Source organism: Scyliorhinus torazame, chromosome 16 (assembly GCF_047496885.1).
Source record: "Scyliorhinus torazame isolate Kashiwa2021f chromosome 16, sScyTor2.1, whole genome shotgun sequence".
NCBI lineage: Eukaryota > Metazoa > Chordata > Chondrichthyes > Carcharhiniformes > Scyliorhinidae > Scyliorhinus > Scyliorhinus torazame.
The window spans coordinates 171074641-171093895 of NC_092722.1; the positions used below are offsets into that span (position 1 = coordinate 171074641).

At 47.3% G+C, this 19255-nt stretch overlaps 1 protein-coding gene across 3 annotated transcripts in view; it reads left to right on the plus strand.

The window, feature by feature from the left end:
* Window positions 1-2498: 2498 nt before the first annotated feature.
* The window catches only part of LOC140393224 (pancreatic lipase-related protein 2-like), a 59076-nt gene continuing 42319 nt past the window's right edge, over window positions 2499-19255 (plus strand). For 2 of the 3 annotated variants that reach the window (XM_072479465.1, XM_072479466.1), the window contains exons 1-3: window positions 2499-2536; window positions 2617-2665; window positions 5718-5872. In XM_072479465.1, the coding sequence (XP_072335566.1) occupies window positions 2617-2665; window positions 5718-5872 (204 nt within the window). In that variant the 5' untranslated portion in view covers window positions 2499-2536. Of the gene's footprint in view, window positions 2537-2616; window positions 2666-5717; window positions 5873-19255 lie in introns of those variants that run through there. The other variant, XM_072479464.1, reaches the window with a different exon arrangement.

Genomic DNA, 19255 nt, shown 5'->3' on the forward strand with positions numbered 1-19255 from the left:
CCCTAACCCCCACCCTCCAACTCCTTCTGCACTCCTATAGCAGCTTCAGGACCTCCCACCTTACCTCTTCCGGGGTCCTCAAGCCCCTCCTCACCACACCTCTTATGGGCAAGGCACCCCCTCCCCCGGCACCGACCCCTGAAACAAGTAACCTGGCACCCGTCCACCTTGGCATTACCAGCATGGCACCTTGGCAGTGCCAGGGCACCTAGGTGGCAGTGCCAATGTGCTAGACTGGGTCCAAGGCTCCCAGGTGCCAGGAAGAGATCCAGGGTGACACCCCTCACAGTGCCCAACCACCACGTCGCGACACGTTTCAAGCATTGCAAATCTCGAAGCAAGGCTCTCACGTGATTCAACAGCCCTGCCCCAACACCAAGTTGGGTGCAACGAGGCTGCTGAATCATACCTTTGAACATTGTGTTTTTCTTTTCGTTTTTTACACAGTAATTTATGTCAATTCCTCTGATTTTGACATGAATTATGCTGAGCAAAACTGTGTATTATTTATCTTAGTAGTCCATGATTACATTTTACATTTTTAAAAATTCATTTGTGGTGTGGGCTCCACTGGCCTTGGCCTGCATTTATTGCCAATCCCTAATTGCCCTTGCGAGGGCATTTAAGAGGGCATAATGTTCCATAAATCAGAAGGCAAAGTTTCAAAAGGAAAATTTAACAGAGTGGGATAATTTCCAAATTGTACATTACTTAGTGCTTTTCCTTATCACTGACATCACGTTGCTTCATCCTTTTGTTTAGTTACAGATGAGATTTCACTGTTACTATTTAATGTGAATCCCCATTTCAAACGATTACCACAATTGATGAATGTTAATTGCTTCCCTTTTTGTTCCCATAAATATGGAGATAAAGGGTGGCACGGTGGCGTGGTGATTAGCACTGCTGCCTCATGGTGCCGAGGACCCGGGTTCAATCCCAGCCCCAGGTCACTGCCCGTGCGGAGTTTACGCATTCTCCCATGCCTGCTTGGGTCTCACCCCAACCCAAAGATGTGCAGTGTAGGTGGATTGGCCACGCTAAATTGCCCCTTAATTGTGAAAAAATAATTGAGTATTCTAAATTTTAAAAAAAAGAAACATGGAGATTAATAGACTTTTGTTAACCAAAGGTAATACAGAATATATGGTGAAGGTTGGTATGTGGAATTAGTACACAGATCAGTCATGAACTCATTGAATGACACAACAGGCTTGCAGGTCAAAATGGCCTAATCCTGGGCAGCATGGTGGCTCAGTGGTTAGCATTGCTGCTTCACGGCGCTAAGGTCCCAGGTTCGATCCCAGCTCTGGGTCACTGTCCGTGTGGAATTTGCACATTCTCCCCGTGTTTGCGTGGGTTTTGCCCTCACAACCCAGAAGATGTGCAGAGTAGGTGGATTGGTCACGCTGCATTGCCCCTTAATTGGAAAAAATGAATTGGGTACGCTTAAATATTTTTTAAAAATGGCCTAATCCTGTTTCAATACTCAAATGTTCTCCTCCATTCCAAATACTCTGTTCTTCAGACTCCAGCCTTTTGTATATCTGTCCCTCACTTTACCCATCATTAGTGGCACAATCAATTTCATCTTCAGTCACCCTTTCTGATCTCTCCCTTCCTGACTCAATGCCCATTTTCCTTATGCCAAACTATGAAGTACTGTGGGACTTTGTTTAACATTAAAGATCCTCTGCTAGATTCTCGGTCAGCGGGATCCTTTGCTTTGCCGGCAGCGCACCCACGCCTGCAGGTTTCCCAACGGCGTGGGATGGCCACAATGGGAAACTCCATTAGCCGGCTGCCCGAACGGAGGATCCCCTGCCGGGAAACAGGGCTGGGGGGACAAAGAATCCCGCCCCTATGTTAATGTAAACCTGTTACATTTCGAAAATCATATTTCAATGCTCGATGGCATCAATGTAGAAAATAAGAACATAAGAAATAGGAGCAGGAGTCGACCACACAATCCTTCAATCCTGCTCCACCATTCAATATGATCATGGCCTTCAACTCCATTTTCATGTTAATAATGTTAATGCTAAAATATTGCTGAGGACAGGATGAGACCATACATCTTTGGACCGTGAAGCAATGTTTTTCTGAAATGAAACAGATATTACTAAGTAATAAAGCATTCCACTTTAAGTGTTATGTATTATTCAGCTTACCAAAAGTTTATGACAGTTAAAACAATATCTGCCAGAGTTAAAAATATGTTTTAGTGTTGCACCTGTGTAAATCACTTTATTACTTCACTGATAAGGAATATGAAATAAGCAAAAAATGTTTTCAATTTCAAAATATCTGTTTGCAATTGTCTGGTAAAGTTAAGGAAACTTTGCACTCATAAAGCTGCTTGGCATTGTTTGAAGTCCCTCCAAGAACTAATTTGTCATCTGCCTGTTTCACATGCATTAACGTAGCACCAATGTTACAGAGCAAACATTAGCACAGTGGGTATGTGTATATATATTTTTGTCCACCCATTATACTAATAGTTGCGACTTGCTTCCACGCTAGGATATTTGCTAAAGTAAGTCACAATTCATGAATATGATTTCTGAATACAATACTTTCAATTTTTAAAAATGTTTTCTGCTAAATTCCATTTAGATGCTGTGGCTCATAATTGTAGCATTTACTTTGGGCAACACAGTAAAAGGTAAGAACAGAATCATACAGCTTGGTATCAATATGTCCAATTAAGTTGTTGTTAACTGTAAGATAACCAATTTTTGCAGTACTGCAACTCCAAAAATATTGTAATTCTGAATTTATTCTTTCCTCTGTTTCTCTCTCGAACATTATATATTTTCGTTTTTGACTTGTTTCAGACAGATCATTAGATTCATTGAACGTGCAGACCAAGGATCGAGGGAAAGATTTACCGGCCACTCCGCCGCGTGTTTTTCGGTGCAGCGGGATCTAACAACCCCGCCGTAGTCAACGGGATTTCCTGGTGGCAGCACCCCTTGTCACCCGGGAAACCCGTGCGCCGGCATGGGAACGGAATTTCCTGCTGGCGTGAACAGCTGGTAAATCCCGCCCAGAATCTCATCAGCTGGCTGAACTGGTATTGGAAGTGGGATGGGGTTAGAATTTCAGAAAATCTCACCTCAGGACAATTTCCTGGCAGATTCCCGTCTCTTCGATAGATTCCACATCCGAGCGGTCTTGCTGGAGGTGGGGTCTGAATGGCACTGGCTCCCTGCTGAGTAATGGTGGATAGCTAATTATCAATAATTAATTGCCCACTTAGCAAATTGGTGACAGTGACAGGATCTTGCTGACAGCAGACGGGCCTCTTGCTGAGACCAAAATCAATAGGTGTTGGAGCCAAGCTGCAACAGCAGCGGGCCATCCCTGGAACCACTGGTGCCAGAGAGCCATATCTCTGACTGCAGGCCTTCTGTGGAAGAGTTCCCACACCACAATGGTGACCTGGCAGCTGTAACCACCGTTTTTTTTAAGCATTCAAATGTTTTTGGAGGGTACCTCCATCTTGAAATGCTCTTGTGGTCTCCCTCCTTCAGTGTTAGCGCCCACCTTTCCCTGTGACACAACTGGCTTCCCAGAACCTTTTGCACTCGCATTGGCCTTTCTGCCTGTGTCACCCGCTCACCATCATTAATTAGACCGGGCTCCAGGAGTCTGTCTGTTAATTGTCATCCTCCGGTAAGATTGCTCTGTTGGGCAAACCTCATGAACTGTCAGGGATGGGACACAGAAATTGTGACATCCCACATTTAAAAACTAAGGCGGTAAGATTCTATATTAGGCTTAAGTATGTTAGGTGTTGGCGTGATTGAGTAATTTCTACCTTATCGTTCTCATATTACAGGTGTTAAATCATGTGAATTACTTTTTGCAGATCCTCCTTTAGTAAGTTTATGATCCCATCAATGTCAAGAGATAAATGGAGTTAAATTGCTTCCCCAGTTAGCTGCACTCCTGTGACAGCAGATTCGATGGCCACTGGGAACATGTGCCCACCTGGTCCACAGTGAAGGAAGCCTTACTCCAAGATTCAGTGATGTCAGCAACAAAATGTCATAAAAGCTGAGCATCATGTGGCACGTGCTTAGACATGCCGAGAGAGCTGACCCTCTGCCTGTCGACCCTGTGTTGGAGGTATTGTCTCCTTCGAGCTGGATCTCTCTGTCCATCCCCTCTGTCCTGTGGAGCAGCATGTGGCGGAGGAGAAGGCAGCTGGTGCTGTTGAAGTCAGTGTTGCTGTCCCTCTTGTTCTGCATCAGAGGTCCAAGACAGAGCTGTACAAACTGCTCTAATGCTGCAGTGAAAGCTGAAACAGGCAAGAGCAAATCAAGGTGATGAAGTCCCCACACTATTCTCTCCTCTCCTTGTTGGTCCTGGCAGGTACCACACAGCTCAGGAATCATGGTTCTCTGGTTGTCAAAGCCAGAGTTCATGTTTAAAGACTTTATTTATTTATTATGTAGATATTTAATTGCTTGATCTGACAATTTGCCTCCAAATGCAGCCCAGTGAATCCTGCAGGTGGGCTGGATCATGTTGGGTTTTAAACCCACCAACATTTTTCAGAGCTTTAACCTCTGCCCCGGCCACTCCTGAACCCGGTCCCAGTTAACAGTTGAAACCCTACCCTATATTAAGATCCGTGTGTCTGTTGCATGGTGTAGAGTCTCAATATCATGAACGGATATCTCTTGCCACCAGCTGTACAATGAGCGGCTGAGAAACAAGAGGAAGTGGAGGAGAAATTGATTGAGTTTGAATTGTGATTAATAGAAACTGGTGTAGATAAGTGATGCGGTAGTGCATCAGGGTAATGGGGCAGTTGGGGGTGTATGGCATTTGACAATTCAATTAGAGACCTTGATTTTTCGGATCCAATCATTTCACTTTTTGTGGTACTGTCCTACACACCTGCCATTGATTACCACAGCTATCTGCCCTTACTACCTTCTTTTGGAGTTTGTTAGAAGAACCTCCTGCTCCCTGTCGATTCTTGACATCTTTTTTTCTCTATGTCTCCTCGACCAGCGCCTCCAGTTCAGCGTCAGAAAATCTTGGAGCATACTCGCTGTACCATTATTCAGTGTTTTTCTTGCTCACATTCGCTTTTGTCACAAATTCCAGCACTTTCTCCAAATCGTCCCCTTTGAAAGGTACAGACTGGCCTTAAGTAGTGCTAGACACTCACTGTTTTGCAGCCCCTATTCACCAAAGTTTGTGCTTGGCTGAATGCAGAATTTATTTTAAAAGCAGGTGGCGCAAAACGTAGGTGCTGCCTGTGTTAGAAGCAAAGGTCATGGATTAATCATGTATCACAATCTCTGTGATCCTTTTCCAGGCCGTACCAAATTTCATGGCCGCCATCTCTGCAAAGGTAACAGTCCCTCAGTATAGACTAACTTATCAGCTTGCATATTATGCTCAAGTTTCTGATGCGGGACTTGAACCCATAATTTTTAAAGAGGCTATAATGCTAGTTCTGAGTCAAGGCTGACACGAAAAAGCAGATAATTGTAGACCACACATCAGAACAAAACTCACATTTTCTTTTGTTTTTATTTACAATTTCTAACATTGGCAGGTTTTCTTTACCTATTTAATTACCTTTTCTACTAATTAATATCATGTTCGGCACTGAGTGACATAAATGAAGGGACATTTGTTTAATCTAAATCTTATTTTGTGAAGCTTGCTTAAAAATTGACGTCTCTTCACAGCTGCTGAAGTCTGCTTTGACAAACTAGGCTGCTTTACGGATGATGTTCCATGGGGTGGGACAAAACAAAGACCAATTAAAAAACTACCCTGGTTCCCAGAGAATATTAATACACGCTTTTTGCTTTGGACAAGACAAAATCCAGCAGCTTTTCAGGTAGTGAGAATTTACATTTTTAAACATCTACATTCATCACATCAACAAAGGTGGATTGGAACATTGTATATAGTAACAATGCTGTGAGCTCTTATCATTATATTTTTCAACTGGACCCAGAAGCTTCATTGAACTGTGGAATAATCATTTCATTGGATTAAGGGTGCGATCCAATGGAAAAGTTTCTAAGGACGCAATGTACCCAAATTGAGACAGAGTCCCAGACCGTCTATTAGCCAGGTGTTTCCCAGCACTCGCAGCACTGACAAACACACCACTATCTAACATCCATCTGGGTAAATCAGGGGCCTCAGCAGAGAGCTCCCCGACAAGGCCGCACTCAGCCTCGTTTTCTGCACTGAGAAGCTCCACTCGCTGGAACTCGCCGGAACTGGCAGTGCCACCTGGGCACTGCATGGGTGTCCAGGTGGCACCAGCAGTGCCAGGATACCACGCTGCCCTGAAGGCATGCACCTGGGGGCTTCCAAACCCATGGGAGACCCACACAAGTGCCATTCCATCTGATGGAGACCAGCATGGAATAGCGCTCTCCCGAGGTCTCCAAGGTAACAGGGTTAGATTCCACGCCTTGGGTAGATCTTGGGAATCTAGGGCGACAAGTTGCCTCACTCTAATATGGACATTTTCCAGAAAGTGATCCCACCCACAATGGGTGGGATTCATATTGTGACGTCTCGCGAGATTGCATTAGATCTCCCGAGACGTGGCGAGCTGGGTGGATCCCGAAAGTGGGATCTCCCGGCATCCACCGGTCGTGTTGCACCGCATTGCTTTACGGGCATGACGGGACCAGTAGATCCCGCTCTAAGTGCCATTTGTGGCAGGTTTTGCTGGGAGTTTCACCCCAGCTCTGTCGGTGAGTTCTCCACCCCTATCTAACCATTTTTGGGGGATTGGGGAGTTTCTCCCCGATCAAGCCCACACTTCATCACTGGGGTGCTGGCCAGACCGGCTCCTCTGATATCGGGCCACCATTTTGAAAGAGTGCCCTGAACTCTAAGTGGGTTTGTGGGTCCCCCACACCTCCAACCCAAAGGTTGTCACCCCCCCCACATACATGGGCATTACCACAAACCCTCCCCCCTGATAAGTGATGTCACCCCGCTATGGGGTCCCTTTTCAGACAATCCCACGCCACCTTTCGGAACCCCATTCCAGTACACCACCCTTCACTCCCTTAAATCTTCTCGAGGCCCCTTCATACCCGCCCTGCACCCCCCACCCTTCATACCTCCCCTCGACCCTTCTTTCACGGGCATGGCCCCCTAAGGCCTGACCCTTGGCAGTGCACCCTGACACCTGGGCACCCTAGAACTGCCACCCTGGATTTCTGTCAGTGCTCCTGTTGGCTTTGTAATTTAATCCGGGAATCATGCCAGTGGATTATATTCAGGTACAGCCAGGGTACTACCCGGACACTGCCCAGTCCTTACCCTCCATCAACTGAGCGGTGCACTCACCTGAGGTCCCCTGGGAGGTCTGCTCACCAGGTGCGTATCTTCGAAGACCAGTCATGTATCATGCTGTTTTGCCGTTACACCGCCATTGATGGATTTTCTGACAAGGGTGCTGTGGGTTGAATCCGGCGTAAGGGCCTAATAATGACATAATAATTTATTCTAATCATGTTCCCCAAGTTGTACATTGGAAAACGAGTCTCTTCTCTGATGAGGTGGGGAACATCGACATGAACCACGATTTTGCAGTTTTCACAATATTTTCCACTCCTGTAGTTGAACCCGCCCGACGGGAAAGGGAGTGGGAAGGAAGAAAAACCAAGTCAACACCATCGGGCAAAGCCCACTAGGCCAAGATGTTCAGTAAAAGAATAGTCAGGATTTGTACTGTGCAGTGAGATAGAGTTAGTACTATGTGACTTGAGACATGGAAACAAAGGAGTGTACAATAATTGGGAGTTGGCCAAGAACTGAGGAGAAATTAAGAATAAAATGGCACAAGGGAGAAGAAATGGCAGGAATAAAGAAAATAACTGAGCAAAGTTTGAGGCAGCACGGCAGCACAAGTGGCTAGCACTGTGGCTTCACAGCGCCAGGGTCCCAGGTTCGATTCCCGGCTGGGTCACTGTCTGTGCGGAGTGTGCACGTTCTCCCCGTGTCTGCGTGGGTTTCCTCAGGGTGCTCCGGTTTCCTCCCACAGTACAAAGACGTGCAGGTTAGGCTAAATTGCCCTTCGTGTTCAAAAAAGTTAGGAGGGGTTATTGGGTTACGGGGATAGGGTGGAAGTGAGCGCTTAAGTGGGTCGGTGCAGACTCGATGTGCCGAATGGCCTCCTTCTGCATTCTATGTTCTATGCAAAGAAGAGAAATCAGCCTGAAAAATGATAAGCAAAGGAAAAATATCAGAATTAGGTTGGTTAGTCAGAACAAAGATAATGAAAGGCAGTGAAGCAAACAAATAAACATATTAGGGAAGATTTCCTCTTATAAAGTAGCTGTGAGCCTGGTTATAGAGATACCCTTCCCCCATTGTGTAACTGAAACTGATATTGAGAATTCCACCAGCTGTGATTTGAACCCTTGTCCCAGAACATTGAATTGCTCATCCAATGATATTACTGCCACCATCTCCCCACAATAAAGGGGAAACAAAACAGCAGAGAAATAAAATGCAAAGTTTAAAAATGGACTGCAAACAATAAAGAGATTGACAGGGTCACAATGACACTGTTAAAAGCAGCTTGATTAGCAAGACCAGGGCCTTCCTGAACCACACAATACTTTTATTTAACAGAGTGACGCATTGTTATTGATAGAATCCTTACAGCGCTGAAGGAGGCATTCAGCCCATCAAGTCTGCACCGACCCTCTGAAAAAGCACCCTAACCAGGGGCGTCATTCTGCGACCCCCCCAGCGGGTCGGAGAATGGCCATTGGCCGCCGTGAATCCTGCCCCCGCCGGTTGCCGAAGTCTCCGGTACCGGATATTCGGCGGGGGCGGGAATCGGGCCGCGCCAGTTGGCGGGCCCCCCCGCTGGATTCTCCGACCCGGATGGGCCGAAGACCCGCCGATAAATTGCCTGTCCCACCGGCGTAAATTAGAGTACCTATTTACCGGCGGGACAAGGCGGCGTGGGCAGGCTCCGGGGTCCTGGGGGGGGCGCGGGGCGATCTGGCCCCGGGGGGTGTCCCCACGGTGGCCTGGCCCGCGATCGGGGCCCACCGATCCGCGGGCGGGCCTGTGCCGTGGGGGCACTCTTTCCCTACTGCCTCCGCAACGGTCTCCACCATGGCGGAGGCGGAAGAGACTCTCCCCACTGCGCATGCGCGGGAAACTGTCAGCGGCCGCTGACGCTCCCGCGCATGCGCCCCCCTGACATGTCATTTCCGCGCCAGCTGGCGGGGCAACAAAGGCCGTTTCCACCAGCTGGCGGGGCGGAAATCCCTCCGGCGTCGGCCTAGCCCCTCAATGTTGGGGCTCGGCCCCCAAAGATGCGTCTGATTGGCGCCGTTTTGGGCGCCAGTCGGCGGACATCGCGCCGTTTGGGGAGAATTTCGCCCCTGGTTCCCATCCTATCCCTGTAAACCTGTAACTCCATTTAACCCTCATATCCATAGACACCAAAGGACAATTTAGTTAAGATTGGTGGGGACTTAGTGAGATTTAAGACAGGATAGTGTGGACTGAATTTAAACAAAATACTTGTTTCTTTATGCCCTGTTTTTTTTTGGACAATGTTGCTGACTGAGTGAATAATTCTGAGAGAGAGAGAAAATTGAAAAAGCACAAAAAACAAAGCAAACGCGATTGCGAATAGAAATTATGACAATGTTGTCTATGAAATTGCGGATTTGTTGCAACAGTTTTATAAACTCAATAACTATAGTACCTAATTGTAATAAATGCAATAATTGGCGACCACCAGTTAGCTAACTGACAACGGGTTTATTAAGAATTCCAAACCACAGACAGAGTATTATAAGCTATGTTTTCAAGGAGCTAGCTACTACATCTATCCCTCTTTAAGGGACTTGTTACACAGTACATTGATAACTTATACATCTTTCAAAACATGAACAATAATGAACGATTTTTAACAGAGTTTATCAGAAACTCAGTCTGTCAGGGGACTTTTCCTTTGGCATCGACGTAGAGGCAGTTTCAATTTGACTTTCTTCACTGGAACACTCTCTTGGTGGAAGCACATCACTTTCCACTACTTTCTCAGTCTCACTGGGAACAGCCCTTTGTCCTGCCATTAGCTGATGAGCTGCTTCACTCTTTCGACAACCAACACTACTTGCAGGCTCAATAGGATTGGGCAGTAACACTGGCACCTGGGAGAGCTCCTGCCTCCGCAACTGATCTACGTGTTTCTTCAAAAACTTGTTCTGCACTTTCACTTCATAGGACAGTGGACCCGTCTTCGCCACCACAACTCCCAGGACCCAATTTGGGCCAATTCCAAAACTCTTAACGAAAGCTAAATAGTCTATCGCAAATGCTCTTTCCACATTTGCCGAATCGTGGTTCCTCTTCTGGCAACCTTGACTTGTGTCCACCCTCCCCACCAAATTTGCAACTACCAGGCTCAACCTGGTTCTCAAGCGACAGCCATCAGAAGCTCAGCTGGAGTTATACCAGTAGTCGTATGCAAGGAGGTTCTGGAGGTTAACAGGAACCATGCTATCTTGGTTCCTCACGATGCAGGTGATTGCTTCTTCAGACCAGCCTGTCACGTCTGAACTGCTCGTTCAGCCAACCCATTTGACTGGGGGAGGGGAGGGGGGGATTTGTAGCGGTCTGAATATGTTTTATTCCATCAAATGTCAGGAACTGCTGGAATTCCGCATCTGAGAATACCATTCTATTGTCCAAGAAAATATTTCTGGTATGTCATGAGTGGCTAATATTGTCGCAGTTTCTCAACTGTGGCGTTGGAAGTTGTGGACTTTATTTCAAATGCCTCCATCCATTTTGAATGAGCGTCCACTAGCAAAAGGAACATCATGTCCCTGAATGGGTCAACCAGCCATTCCTAGGGGTGAACGGGAGCTGCAGCTGGCAATGTCTGGTATAACTGGCATTGACCACCTTGTTTCACAACCCGTTCTATATCCAAATCAATGCCAGGACACCAAACATAGCTTATCATAGAATCCCAAAGTGCAGAAGGAGGCTATTTGGCCCATCGAGTCTGAACCAGCCATCCGAAAGAACATTCTACCTAGGTCCACTCCCCCATCCATCCTGCCCTATCACCATAACCCTGCAACCTCACCCACACATGCCTGTAAACTAAGGAGCAATTTATCATGGCAAATCCACCTAACATGCACATCTTTGGACTGTGAGAGGAAACTGGGGCACCTGGAGGAAACCCACGCAGATACAGGGAGAATGTGCAAACTCTAAACAGTCACCCAAGGCTGGAATCCCTGGTGCTGTGAGGCAGCAGGACTAACTGCTATATAACCAATGGTGGCCCTTCGCACTAACATTCTCGCTAGCAATTTCACCTTGGACTGGTCCGAATGGGCGCTATGAAATTCTTCAAACAGCAATTCTCTTGCTGGTATAGGGACAACCACTCTCGTTCCTCAAAGGATGACATCATCTTTAACAATGACATGGGAGTCCACAGTGGGTAAAATAAGAATCAAAGTTATGTATCCGGTAGATCTTTGACGGGTTCTCCTCTGGTCGGTGTCTTAATCCAACCCGACCTTATAAACTGATTAACGGGATATCCCATTCCTAGCGGAGGAGCTCACACTCCGCGAGGAGCATGGGGAAGATCAGCATTCCCATCCCGTAAGTCCCATGCGGGATATTACATTCCTCCCCCCCTAAAGTCCAAAGGTCCCCTCGACGAGTGATGTGGCGGAGAAGGAGGAGCAGGTGGAGGATTTTGGATGTCCGAGTTCTGCACCTCTATCTTGGAATCAGAAGATATGACGTCAGCCATGTCGGCATCGAGAGAGACTGGAGCTATCACAGCAGGCTGGTTCGGCATTGGAGTCAGATGGTCTAGTACGGGCTGCTTTCGAGCCACTTCCCGAGGGAGCTACCTCTGTGGGCAGTGATCCAGGTGCAGTTGACTTAGTTGCCCTTGGACACTAACCTAGTAGGAGACTGGTCCCGTTCGATGGATGACAGTCCCAGAGAGCCACAAGCCCCATTGTTAAAGTTGCAAATGAACATCGCGTCATCAGGTGTGGTGTCAGAGAGAGGTCGAAGTTGAATGAGCAACTCCTTTGCATCTCTTGGTTACGGCGTACCTTTGCCCCGATGTCTGGTTTAATCAAACACAGCCGAGTGCGAAGTCTACGACCCATTAACATCTCAGTGGGGGCTACCCCAGTAACTGTGTGTGGCATGGTTCGGTACAAAAATAAAAATCTTGCCAGTCTGGTCCCCATTGAGCCGGACGTCTGCTTCTTGAGCCCTCGTTTGACGATCTGCAAGGCCCTCTCTGTCAGGCCATTCGATGCTGGATGGTATGGGGCAATACGGACTTGGCGAATTCTGTTGTTTTTTACAAAAGCGGCAAATTCTTCACTCAAAAAGAGGCACCGTTATCCAATATGAGATCCTCACAAATTCCATGTGTGGAAAATGAAATGTGCAATTGCTTAACAGTCGCCTGGAAGGTGATCGTCGCCATCTTGTGGATCTCCATCCACTTTGAGTGGGAGTCCACCAGGATGAGAAACGTTGAACCCAAGAAGGGACCAGCGAAATCGGCATATATGCAAGCCCAAGGGCACCCCAGCCACTCCCAAGGGTGCAGGACTGCCACGCAGGGAGCTTCTGGTATCCTTGGCAGATGGAGCACTGTTGGGCAAATGTCTTGATATTATTGTCCAACCCCGGCCACCAGATGGAGCTTCTCGCTAGTATCTTCATTTTGGAACCTCCGTAATGTCTGTTGTGTAGGTCCTTCAACATAATAGCCTATCCCTTCACCGGGACAACAACTCTAGTGCCCCACACGAGGATACCACCTTCCATGATCAGGTCTGACAATTTTGATGCATCAGCCTTCGACTCCACTGGTAACTGTCGCTGCTGCCCACTGTATAGAACCAGATGTCGCACTTTTGCAAGCACAGGGTCGGTCTGTGTCCAGTCGTGAACGCATGAGGCAGTGACGGGCAAGGAGCCCATAAAGTTCAGGGCAGCAATCAGTTTGTCTGCCTTAGGGGGTTCACAGCCTCGACCTCTAGGGAAGACGGCTCAACGCATCCGCTTGTGCAATCTGGGTCCCTGGGTGATGCTCGAAAGAGTATTCATATGCAGCTAATAAAGCCCGTCGTTGAATCCTCGCAGGCGCGATAGGCAGAATCGCCTTGTTTTCACAGAAGAGGCCCAGCAAAGGCTTGTGATCGGGTGCAATAAAAAAATTGCGGCCATAAACATACTGATGAAACCGCTTGATACGGAAGTTGACTGCCAAACCTTCTTTTTCCATCTGGCTGTATTTTCGTTCAGCCACAGGCAGCGTCCGGGAGGAAAAGCGATCGGACGGTCACAGCCGTCTCCCATTCGATGGGCCAGCACAGCGCCAATGCCAAATGGTGAAGCATCGCACGTGACATACAACTACTTAGAAGAGTCAAAATGCGTCAACACCCCCGAAGAGAACAACCACCGCTTCACCTTTTAAAACGCCGCATCTTGGGTCTTGCCCCAAACCCAAGGCTGGTGCTTCGTCAAAAGCAAGTGGGGGCTCAGACAGAAGCCAAATTCGGAATAAATCGCCCACAGTAATTAACCAGCCCAAGGAAAGAGCAAAGTTCTGTGGCATCTCGCAGAGCAGGGGCCATTTTGATTGCCCGTACCTTCTCAGCAAGCGAGTGTATGTTGTCCCAGTCCATCTGATATCCTAAATAGACCACCGACTTTGTGTGAAATATGCCCTTCGCATGGCGAAGGCGGACCCCATATTTGGAAAACCGCTGTAATACCACCTTGAGGTTTTACAAATGTTCTGGCCCCTGGGACCAACACGGCATCCAAGTAAATGGCAAAGCGCGGCAATCTTAACAAGATATTCTCCCTGACGCATTGTCATGTCCAAATTTGTGAATGTACAGCCACTGGCTAACATTGTATACAAGTCCTTGATTCACGGTAAAGGGTAGCAATTTAATCATAAAGCAAAGCTCACCGTCAACACAGTCTCCGCGAAGGTGAACAATCTCATCCGGCTTCATTACAGGGGACCACCGACGGCGCCCAATCAGCAAAGCGCACCAGCCGAATGATGCCCAAACTTACCAAACACCAAAGTTCAGTTTCAACATTCTCCACTATAGCCTAGGGAACTGGGCAGGCATGGAAATATCGGGGATTGGGCGTCGAGGTTCCCTGGATTTTGGCCTCGACTCCTTTAATAGTACCAAAACCTGGCTGGAAAACCTCCGGGAATTTGCTAAGCTCCATACACAAACCGCCGGTGCCCGCTTGGATATGCTGCCAACCCAACTGCAGCTGATGCAGCCAATCACGGCCCAACAAGCTAGGGCCATTTCCTTGCACAACAATGAGGGGAAGATGAACCAACTGGTGCCCGTAAACCACCAGAGTGAGGGTGGACCCCACGATATTTAGCTGTTCCCCTGTTCAAGTGACTAAATGAGTCGCCGTGTCAGCCAAAGACAAAGTATGCACTCGTTGCTTGATAAGATCAAAAATGCTTTGCGCCACCACAGAAATGGCCGCTCCCGTATCCAGCTCCATTTGGAGACTATTAATGTGTATTGGAACACGAATAGGCGCCATGCGGGGCACCGCTAAACAGTTCAGCTGCATTTCAGCCTCATCCTTTGCCTCTTCTGAGTCATCCAGATGCAAGGCCTGGCCCTGGGGCTGACACCTATCTCAACCAGGTTGCCTCGAGGGCTGGCCTGCCTACTTTCTGTAGGGTGCCTAGACTGGCACCCACACGTCGCACATGGGCCGGAGCCGCCCTCAGCCAAATCTCACAGCTCAGCAACCAGTTTTTCACCCAGAGACCCGAGTCGCAGTGGCATTCAGTCTGGGCTGAGGGGACACCCTGTGAGGGATGATGCATTGAAATGTTAACCTCCATACCTTGTATCTTTTGCACGCCACGTTCTGTGCTTTTCTGGGACAGGGAGATCTGTAGCGCCTGCTGAAAATTCAGGGAGACTTCGCCCAAAAGCTTTTTCTGAGTCCCCATGTTACTCATACCACACATTAAATGGTCGTGGAGCATATTGGAGAAAAGAATCCCATAGCCACTGCATAGACACAAGGGGTTTATGTAAATATACTACAACTAAGTAACCACCAGAGGGAGCACCAGAGATGTCATGACATGCAGACATACAGCCAATGGGCCATTACAACAGGACACAACCAATGGGTAATGAGGACAACCAGAGGTGGAATTATCACCAGGGGGCACTTCACAACTCATATAAAAGGACAGGGCACACATGCTCTGCCTCTTTCCACAGACAGACATCCAGAGAGTACATCAGGGTTGATCAGCAGCATCACACCCAGCACATGGCCTAGAGCAGGCTGGTAAAGATAGACTGAGTTACTACAGCTAGATTAACAGAAAGTCAAACTCATTTAAGAACTGTTAATAGTTCAATAAATACGTTGAACTCATTTCATAATCTGGAGCTTCCTTTGTCAAAGCATACATCAAGGAAGCAGCTTATGCTACACGAAGCAGCATAACGCAACATGATACCAGGAGTGCCTGTTCAATCTATTTAGTTCAACTCAGCAAGATTCGTGACAACCAGCAACCAAACCCAGGCACGATGATCGAGATTCCGGTTCCTAATCCACTCAGGTACCACGGCAATCTCAGTGCCAACTGCCGTGCATTCAAGCAATGATACAGCTTTATATGGAAGCATCCGACCTAACTGGCATGGCTGATGCTGAGAAGATAGCTCTTCTCCTCACCATTGCGGGTGAACATGCAACAGGGATCTTCTGCTCCTTTAAATACTGCAAAGGGCAGGACCGAATGCGATTCCAGACAGTCCTGGACAAATTTGAAAGCTACAGCGAGGTAAACACAAAATAAGTCGGTAAAACTGGTGCCAATACTCACCACGAGGCAGAAGCAAATGGCAATTTTGATTGACAGCCATCTTGCGCGTATCCAGCCAGCCCAGTCCGCACACGCACAGTTCCCAAGAAGAGGCGAGCCGGCAAAACAGTGTTTTGCGCATGCGCGAAAAGCCGCCCATGCGCAGTTGCAAAAAGAGCGCACAGTAAAGGAACACGGCGTGCACATACGCAATTGAGTCCTACACATGACGTCACGAGCATCATGATGTCAGAGGCCCTGGACCACCCCCACTTAAAGGGGAAATGTCCGAAAACTAAAAAGAAGAGTTTTAAAGCCACAAAACACCATTCTTTCACCTGGAAAGACAGCACAATGCCTGAACTTCGACCACAGATGAAAATAACCTCCGCAGAACCCTGATACAAGCAGTTAGCACCACCCAAAGAGATGATTTAGTCCTTGAAGACTACTACTCAGACGATGATTTCTTCCTTGGACACAGAGAGCGCAATGACAATTCCAAAAGAAAAGAAGATGATTGGTTCATCGAAGAATACTACTCAGACATGGCTGAGTTATTCGGATATGCTGATCACAGCATCAGCGCCACGGTTGAAAAGCTCAACACAACTCTACTCATGGTAGATGAATCCAATACCATGAAGCCATGGCAGATCGTCGATACATTGGATGACAGCAACCGGTCAAATACCCAAGAAGAAGCCGATGTCACACGAAAAGTGGTCCACGAACCACGAAGAGTCCCCGGCTCCACACAGAGAGCGATGAAATACTCCACAGCGAGACCACTGCATGACTCCGTTGAGAGCACACAGATCAGCTCCACAGCAAGACCACTGCACGACTCCACACAGGGAACGATGCCAAACTCCACAGAGAGAGCGATACCAGCCTCCACAGCGAACTCGTTGACAGACTCCACAATGGGAGCAACTCAAGACTCCAAAGCGCAGTCCATGCATGAACATGACCATGAAGGTCTATCCACCTTCTCTGAGCAACCAGCAGCAGACGATGCAAGTCTGCCACGCTCACGTGAACAGCAGAAAGACTATGACAATCTACCCAGATTACTTGAGCCACCAGAAGAAGACTCTGACAGTCTACCCAGCTCATCTAACCAACAAGAAGATACTGCAGGTCTACCCACTGTATGTGAGACAAGTGACGAAGGCATCACAATTCCCATACAAGATGTGCAACATCACAGCGAGACTGACAGATCTCAGCTCGTATGCACAGAGGCACTCGACAATCCAAGTGAAGCTACTTGTGAGTCCAGTGCGACCACGTCAATTGAAACCTCATCCACTCAAGCCTCTCCACAAGAAAATGAAATCTTGAATATTTTGACTCCAGGCGAGGAGCATCAAGAAACCAAAGATGATTCAAGTGAACCTGAAGTGACTCCGACAGAGGAGCATGAAGAAACCAAAGATGATTCAGGTGAACCAGAACGGACTCCAGGCGGGGAGCATCAACAAGCCAAAGATGATTCAAGTGAACCAGACATGACTCCAGACGGGGAGCACCAAGGAATCAAAGACGAAACGCCCATTGAAACAGCAGATGCCACAAAGGATACTGACACAAGTAACTTTGTAAAGGACTTGAATTCTCCGCTAGGAATTGTCATTGAGTGCAACAAACATAACAACGAAACCTACAAAAACAACAACACAGACAACAACAAGAAGCGTACCAAAGGCACCAACGTCAACAACAAGCACGACAAAACCAACAACACTGGAACAACGACTGGTACGACATGGTACAACTCTGCAAATGCAGGACACTGTGACAGCACAGCTCAAGACAATGGCAAGTGTGCAGACATACCATGGCATGATAACGCATCTTACAAATTCATGTTTGCTACACTACAAACAAGCAGACCAGCTTTCAAGGCAACTGACATACGGCATCAATACCGCAAACACAGACACCAATCCAGGTCAGACAGGAAAGATGATATCAAGAATCACTACCCCAAGCATCGGTGAAAAAAAAGAGTCCAAATCAGACAACAAAGTGATTTGACCATTTGAACACCTCCTGATGACTTCTTGGTTCCTTAAGCACAGGGACGCTGACGGCGTTCACAAGGAAATGACAATATCAACATCGACACTTCAATAACAAAACAAGAAAGCCACTCGACCGTATAAATTCATGAGCTTTGGACTCATAAATATTATTTGGTATGGTATAATCATCACTGTCATCATGACTTGTACATTTCATCACTTACCTACCTATTTTGTTCAATTTTCTTTAACCAAGTACAGAAAATATCTAACACGAAAAAAGGGGGGATGTGGTGATATGTATCACTGTATATTCACAAGGGGTTAATGTAAATACACTACAACTAAGTAACCACTAGAGGGAGCACAAGAGATGTCATGACATGCAGACATACAGCCAATGGGTCATTACAACAGGACACAACCAATGGGTAATCAGGACACCCAGAGGTGGCATTACCACAAGGGGGTACTTCACAACCCATATAAAAGGACAGGGCACACATGCTCTGCCTCTTTCCACAGACAGACATCTAGAGAGTACATCAGGGTTGATTAGCAGCATCACACCCAGCATGTGGCTTAGAGCAGGCTGGTAAAGATAGACTGAGTTACTACAGCTAGATTAGCAGAGAGTCGAACTCATTTAAGAACTATGTTAATAGTTCAATAAACACATTGAACCCATTTCATAGTCTGGAGCTTCCTTTGTCAAAGCATACATCAAGGAAGCAGTTTATGCCACACGAAGCAGCATGACACAACAGCCACAAAACTCAGCTATCTTCCATATCCGAGATACATACTTGGTGCGGACTCACTGGTGGATCTTTCCTCCGTATTAAACTGCTAACAATCTCTAGACTGGTTGAATGTTTGCATATCTGGCATCGCTGGGTATATGTGTCTCCGGATCACTCCGAACATGTGCGATCCACAGGTCGTCAACAGTATGATCGCCATGTGCTCATTCTTCGTGATACTGATGGCCTGGAAGAAATAACGCATTAGTATTGGTTTCAGTGTTCAACACTGTCGTCAAATGCATCTAACCACCCAAACAGAGGCATGGCGAATCAAAGAATCCCAAACCTGAGAGCAGAAAATCAGGCAGCTGAGCAGGTCGCAGCATCGACAGCAAACCAGTTTACTCCTCGTTGCCAGTTTAATAAGGACATGGGGAGTCCTCAGTGAGTAAAATATCAAACAAAGTTTATTTACCAGAATGATATGCACACTACCCAGTAAATCCCTAACAGCTTCTCCTCTGGTCAGTGCCTTACAGGCCGAC